This window comes from Globicephala melas, chromosome 20, assembly GCF_963455315.2.
Source record: "Globicephala melas chromosome 20, mGloMel1.2, whole genome shotgun sequence".
Taxonomy (NCBI): Eukaryota; Metazoa; Chordata; class Mammalia; order Artiodactyla; family Delphinidae; genus Globicephala; species Globicephala melas.
In genome coordinates, this window is record NC_083333.1 from 32,322,079 (window position 1) to 32,329,208 (window position 7,130).

The 7,130-nt window shown below is 65.2% G+C and overlaps 1 protein-coding gene across 2 annotated transcripts in view; it reads left to right on the forward strand.

Moving 5' to 3' along the window:
* The window catches only part of BAIAP2 (BAR/IMD domain containing adaptor protein 2), a 70,245-nt gene that overhangs the window by 54,901 nt on the left and 8,214 nt on the right, over positions 1-7,130 (forward strand). For both annotated transcript variants that reach the window (XM_030843190.2, XM_030843191.2), the window contains exons 8-13: positions 1,780-2,004; positions 2,186-2,387; positions 3,030-3,231; positions 4,188-4,256; positions 4,668-4,830; positions 6,665-6,699. In XM_030843190.2, coding sequence (XP_030699050.1) covers positions 1,780-2,004; positions 2,186-2,387; positions 3,030-3,231; positions 4,188-4,256; positions 4,668-4,830; positions 6,665-6,699 — 896 coding nt within the window. The remainder of the gene's footprint in view (positions 1-1,779; positions 2,005-2,185; positions 2,388-3,029; positions 3,232-4,187; positions 4,257-4,667; positions 4,831-6,664; positions 6,700-7,130) is intronic.

Genomic DNA, 7,130 nt, shown 5'->3' on the forward strand with positions numbered 1-7,130 from the left:
AATACTGTGGCAGGCGTATGCGCCCTCTGGCGGCTGGGCCCCGTGACTGGTCAGGGAGAGCGCAGGCCCACACGTGCAGGAAGGGCAGGAAAGCAGTCCTTTTCCAGGATGCCACCATCTCCGTCTCCTGGGGGGCCTGATCACGTGTATGCGAGACACGACAGCTAACTTTCCAGGGAGCTGGACGCCAGCCCCCTGGTAGGTTTCAAAGAGGCACAAGCCCCCGGGCTGGGGCACCGGGGCACGAAGGCAGCACCACCCCAGCCTATTCCCAGCAGCAGGCGCCCGGCATTTCCCTGTGCCTGGGGTCAGGCCCGACAGCGACAGGGCCATCATCAGGGTGGGAGCCCTGGGCTGCGGCGCCCTGATCCTGGGTTGTCCCTGTTAGTACAGGGTCCCTGCTGACCCGCTTTCTCACCACCAGCCCAGACCCATCAGCTGTTTCTCTCAACCAGGAGCCAGTTAGTAAATATCTCGTTCTGGTTATTGCACAGAGAAGTGGCCACAGATGGGTAAACCAACGGACGTGGCTGTGTTCCAGTCAAACCTTGTTCACAGACGAGCAGCCAGCCCTCGGGTGGTTGTTTGTTGGCCCCTGGTTTAAACCAACAGGTGGTAGAGGGGGCCACGGCCTGCTCCAAAGGGCTGTTTGTCCAGCAACCTCCAGTTTCCCCATGTGGGCGCCACCTCCCTGCCCCAGACACAGGTCAGAAGAAGTGGGAAGAGAGACTTCCCTGGCGGTCCAGTGGTTAAGACACGGCGCTTCCATTGCAGGGGGTGCAGGTTCAATCCCCGGTCAGGGAACTAAGATCCCTCATGCTGCGCAGCACTGCCAAAAAATGGGGGGGGAAAAAAGTGGGAAGAGACAGTGAGGGCTGGACAGACCCTTCCGAGGTCCTGGAGACCGTGACTGCCCCAAGCTGGGGGGCAGCTCCACCCAGGGGGGGTCTGGGGTCTGCAGTGGAACATGGGTTGTGTCACCTGTTGCAGGTAGGGTAGCCCACTTTGGTCAGAGGGCCAGGAGAGGGGGAGGGCACAGCTGCACCCCAGGCCCTGAGTGTGTCCGTGTCGTGGACACAGGGCCCCTGAATGGGCTGCAGGGAACCTCAGGCTGGTGTCTCACTCTGGCTGCACCCCCATCCTGGGGCCCCGGTCAGGCCTGTGGCTTCCTCATCCTTGGTCAGGCCCTGTGCTCTTCTGGCTAGCTGTGTCCTGGGCAGGCCCTGGTGCACACTGGAGGGACAGCTGGGCTTGTGGGCCCCTGGGTGGTGCCCTGATCGTAGCTGGGCTTTGGGCAGCTCTGTCCCTTCCCCACGGTCTCCTCTGTCCCTGCGAGGTTTCCTGGCCCTCAAGTCTGCCCAAGTGGCGCTCTTCCTAGTATCTCATGGTTTGCCCACAAAGGGCCTTTCTGTTCCGTGGCTGACCACTTGAGCACCTGTCCATTTCAGCTCCCTCGGGCCCCTGGGGAGGCCCGCCCTGATCAGGCCTTGGTTTGATCTCACTCCTGAGGGTCCCTCGACTGCACAGCTCACTGCATCTTCTCAGCCCCTTTCCTAGGTCGGGGGTCAGGGACTTACAGGTGGCTCATCTGGCTGTAAGGTACCCACCTGGTGAAGAGCAGCCCTAGCCAGGTGTGCCCCTCCCGGGGTGCCAGGCGGGAGCCGGGGGCTGCATCAGTGAGGTCGGCAGCAGGCCCTGGGCTCCCCCAGCCCTGCGGGCAGGCTATAGGAGCCTGCGGCCGGCCCTCATTGCCACCCTGTTTGGCTTTCTCCGCTTCAGGGCAAGGAGCTGCTGGCACAGAAGCTGCCGCTGTGGCAGCAGGCCTGTGCCGACCCCAACAAGATCCCAGACCGCGCCGTGCAGCTGATGCAGCAGATGGCCAGCAGCAATGGGTCTATACTCCCCAGCGGCCTGTCGGCCTCCAAGTCCAACCTGGTCATCTCAGACCCCATTCCGGGGGCCAAGCCCCTGCCGGTGCCCCCTGAGCTGGCCCCGTTTGTGGGGGTAAGTCCTTGCTCTGGAAAGCTTTATGGGGGTGTGGGGGGATGGCCCCCCTTGGCACCAACGGTTGGCATCCCATAGCAGCTGGGGTGCGCCCCTGCTGGGGGCAAGGGGTTCTCCACACTGGCCTCACCCGGGCCGGGCCCTCCTGCCACACCGCCCCCATGCCGCCTCTTCCCGACAGCGGTTGTCTGCCCAGGAGAACACGCCGGTCATGAATGGCGTCTCAGGCCCCGACAACGAGGACTACAACCCCTGGGCTGACCGCAAGGCCGCCCAGCCCAAGTCCACATCTCCTCCGCAGTCTCAGAGCAAGCTGAGCGACTCCTACTCCAACACGCTTCCTGTGCGCAAGAGCGTGGCCCCCAAGAACAGCTACGCCACCAGTAAGAGCTCCGCTGGGGCCCCGGCCCTGCCCGTAGTAGTAACATCACACCTGAGGGGAGGCTGGGGAGGTCCAGAGGCTCGCAAGTGTGCATGCCTGTGTGCAGCACCCCGGGGGCCCCTTTGAGATTGCCTTCCTGGACCCTTGGGCTTGGCCAGGCTCCCCCATTAAGTGAACATGATAGGGTGGGGCAGTGTGGGGACGCCAGCAGCTCAGCTGGTGACAGGAGCAGGTGGATGACGCTGGGGAGGGCTTTGCTGACTGTGGCACAGGTTCCCGCCCTCCCACGTCTGCCGTGGTCGGCACTCTCCCTCCTGCAGCCCCACCGGTGGCCTCGGCCCGTGAGGGTCTCCTGAGTAGCAGATGGGAAAGCTGAGGCTCAGGCCCAGAGAATTGCCCCTGCTGATGAGTGGCAGGTCAGAGGCTGAATCCACACGCACCCCAGCTCCCGGCCCTTCCGCAGTGTGAGCCACGCAGCCCTGGAGGCCTGGTAGTCGCCCATCAGGATGGACAGTCCACCTCCAGGCCCACCTGGGGCCTCCTAGCCGCTCACCATCGGGCAGCTGAGCTGACGGGAGGGTGACCGTGCCCTTACCCGCTCGGGGCAGAGATCCCCCTCACACCTGCCCTGTCGTCCCGGCAGCCGAGAACAAGACCCTGCCCCGCTCGAGCTCCATGGCAGCTGGTCTGGAGCGCAATGGCCGCATGCGGGTGAAGGCCATTTTCTCCCACGCGGCTGGGGACAACAGCACCCTACTGAGCTTCAAGGAGGGCGACTTCATCACCCTGCTGGTGCCTGAGGCCCGTGACGGTTGGCACTATGGCGAGAGCGAGAAGACCAAGATGTGAGTCCTGTGTGGGCAGTGGGAACCTCGGCCTCATGACCTGGTCCTCAGACGTCCTGATTCTGGGCTCTGGGTCCTCCTTTGAACTGATGGTCCAGGTCCCACGCTTCTGTTGGGAGGGACAGATGTAGCCGAGGGCCCCCCACCGTCCCTCACTTCCACATCCCCTGACCTAGCCCATCATCCCACGTGTGCCCTCCCAGTCAGCAGAGGCCAGCCTTCCACCCCAAAACCTTTCCGTGCATGTGAGCAGCCCTCGCGCTGGGGTTCTAGAAGTGGCCTTGAGCCGGATGGGCCGCGCCGTCACGGCTTAATTGAACGCCTGTTGCCAAGAGGCTGTGCCAACGCCTGGCTCTTGTTCAGCCAGGGCCCGCCCAGGTCAGGGGCTGTCCCGTCCCACCTGCACACTTCACACCCCACTCCACCGCCACCACCATTGTCTGCATGCGTCTGTCCGCCGGGTGAGAGACCCCTGCCCCGGGGCAGAAGCAGCCTGCCTTAGCCGGGAGGAAGATGCTGCGCGGAGCCTGGCTCTGGCCCACTGGCAGCCGCCACCCTTGAGGGGCAGCTCTGAGGAGCGGGGGCACCGGCAGGGCACCCGCATCCCCAACACCACACCTGCCTCCCCCAGGCAGCCTCTCACGTTGGTGCCGTGGTTCTGTGTGGCCAGTTGGGGCTCCGCCCAGCTGGGCCACGTGGCAGGAAACCAGCCCTGTTTGTTGAAGAAGTAAGAGCCCTGCTTGGGTCCTGGCACCTTCCCTCACCCCCAGCCTGGCTCCCGTCCGGAGCAGGGCAGTTCCGAGCTGGATGCATGCCCCGCGTGGGTGCTGCGGTCTCTTGGTCTCCCTGGAGCGCGCACACGTGCTCCCTCAGGTGCAGCCAGGTCGGGGAATGGGTGGGACTTGGCGCCGGAACGCAGAGGCCCTGGCACACTCTGACAGGGTCTGCTCTTCCAGGCGGGGCTGGTTTCCCTTCTCCTATACCCGGGTCCTGGACGGCGACGGCGGTGACAGATTGCACATGAGGTGAGCATGCCGACAGGGGCAGGTGGCCCATAGCTCTGGGAAGGGGCTGCGCCTTTGAGGCCCTAGGGTGCAGGGGTGCGGAGGTGCTCTGAGGGCGGCGTCTGAGAGCCCCGGGGGTCGCTGCCAGCTGTGGGGGGCGGGGTGGGGGCCCCGTGAGCCCCCCAGGTCCCTCTGGCCCTCGGGAAAGCAGGAGACTCGCTGCGGGAGCCAGCAACGGGCTGAGCGGCTGCCGTAGGGCTCGGCTCCCCTCCCGCCTGCACGCTTCACACCCCGCTCCTAGGAGGGGGCTGGCCCACCGGGGCGGCGTGGCTGCACCCCAGGCCCCAGAGAGCAGCCTCTCGTTCCGCCTCCCTTGCGGGGCCCGGCGAGGTGGGGGGCCCGAGCTGACGGCCCTGTGCCACGTCCCCACAGCCTGCAGCAGGGGAAGAGCAGCAGCACGGGCAACCTCCTGGACAAGGAAGACCTGGCGCTCCCGCCCCCCGACTACGGCACATCGTCCCGGGCCTTCCCTGCCCAGACGGCCGGCCCTTTCAAGCAGAGGCCCTACAGCGTGGCCATGCCTGCCTTCTCCCAGGTGAGCTGGGGGCCTTGGCAGGGGCCGTTGATGGGTGGGCTCGGCTGCAGTCCTGTGTTGGCACCTCCACTGGAAGGCCGTGGGCTCGGGGGTCTGGGCCTGGCATCTGCACCCCTGCTGTGGCCACCTCAGGGGGCACAGCCAGACGTCCTCTATAGTCTCAGGGCTCTAGAGAAGGCACGGCGGCCCCTGTGCCTGCCCTTCCCTCGGGCTCGGGTGCTGCCGGCCTTGAGACTGCACTGGACGCTGCCTCTCGGGAGGAGCCCCTTCCCTGAGAGCCGTGGGGCTCCTGCCATCATGGGTCCGAGTGCAGACGAGTGCCTGCCACTCAGGGCCTGAGACGTGGCCGGAACCTTCTAGTTAGTGTGTTTCTGGGGCCCTTAGGAGGCAGGGCCGGGCACGTGAGGTCAGGCCACCTGGTACCAGGCGACCAGAGGCAGAAGACTGAGGCTTGGGTCCCCGGTGGATCCCCTGATGGATCCCCCGTGTGCCTGGCGGTCTTGAGGTCAAGGCGGGGCTGGGGTGTGAGTGTGGACGGTGCTGCACAGCTCTGCTGGGGAAGCTCGTGGGGTGGAGGGGGCCCAGGCTTCCAGGACGTTCATCTGCTGTGGCTGCGTGGTAGGCGGGGGCCAGCAGCTCTGTTCCGGTGCCGCTCTCTAGGGCAGGGCCTCCCTCGGTTTGGGGGTTGGGGGGCCCAGGCAGAGGGGAGAGAAGAGAAGAGAACTCAGGTTTCTCTAGGGTTTGAGCAGCCAGAGAGTTGACCCAACAGCTGGGGCTCCCATATTGACAGTGTGATGTCAGAAGTGGGTGAGGCAGGGAAGGGCTCTGGGTGCGTGGTGGCCGACTCTCCCTTCCAGCTGTCCCTGTCCTGTCCTGGGCCACCTCTCCTTCCTGTGAGGAGGGCTCAGCTGGCATATGCTGTGTGAGTTGTCGAGGGTGGAGGGAGCCGTCTTCAGGGAATTGACGGCTCAGGCAGAGTGAACACGTGATTCGAGACAGCTTAAGTGGTGAGAGGGGCAAGGCCGAGGTGGTGTGGCCGGACCCTTGGATGGAACCTTTCAGAGAAGGTGATGTTGGGACCAGTGGCCAGGGCAAGCAGCAGGGAGGGAGAGGCTGATCCCACCTTGGGAGAGGCGTGGCGCCTCGGGGGGCCACAGGGCCAGGCTGCGGAGCAGTGAGACACTTCAGTCCCTCTGCAGCCTCACCCAGGCCTCGGCTGGCCTGGCCTGGAGAGGTCTGACCACTGCTTGTTGCTCTCGCTTCCTGGTTGCTGGTTTTGGTTTTGATGCTTAGAGAGCTGAGGAGGGTGTCCCCAGTACCCCTCAATGGCTTTGGGGCGGCAGCTGCTTCAGGGCCAGGAAGCTGCAGCTGGGTGTGGGGCGCTCAGGGGCCGGCACAGGCGTGCATGAGGCAGGCGTGCGGGTGACCTTCGGTGCAGCCGCCCTCCCCACGCCAGCCTCCGCCAGCCTGGCTTCCCCGATGCCCCACCGTCAGTGGTTTCAGCCTCTGGGTTCCCCAGGAAGCCCTCACTTGCCAGGTGTTCCTACCATGTGACCTGCAGGGCCTAAGAGCCATAGGGAACATGGGTGGAAGGGCGTCATCAGGTGATCTGTCTTGTGTGTGCCCGGGAGCGTGAGCTCACCGTCGGCCGCTGGCCAGATAAGGAGACATCCCTGTGAATTGGGGAGGTCACTGCTCAGGAGGGGAGGGGCCCCTTCATGTCCTCAGCTGCAGGCAGCACTGCACACCCTGGGGTTAGGAGGGGACCCTGCCCTGCAGATCTGGCCTCACCCCCTGAACCCCAGCCTGACCTGTTTCTTCCTTTCCTCCCCAGGGTTTGGATGATTACGGAGCACGGGCCGTGAGCAGGTAAGGGGTTTTGAGACTCGTCTTGGGGAGCTGTGGGTTTTGGGGAGCTGTCCCACCGGAGGCTGGAGTTGGGTGTCTCCCCTCCCAGGCCTGCTCTGTTGGGGCCTGGCTGGAGACCATGGTGTCGCCACTCTGAGTCAGTGAGCGGGGCCCAGGGTGCCTGTTCTCTGCCCCTCACCGCGTTGTGCCTTCCCCCAGTCCGCTCTGTAGGGCAGGGCCCTCGGTGCAGGATGCCCTGTCCCCTGGCAGTAGCCCAGGGTCCCCAGATAACGCCGAGTGGGGGAAGCAGCCCCTCCTGGAGCTGCCTTCATGCTCCCCTTGCGGGCAGGTGGGTGGGTTGGAGCAAGCCGGGCCTGGCCCTGTGCCCAGGCCAGAGTCAGGGACCCACTGCAGCCACTACTGGGGCTCCCATTCTTTCCTGGTGGGGCCCT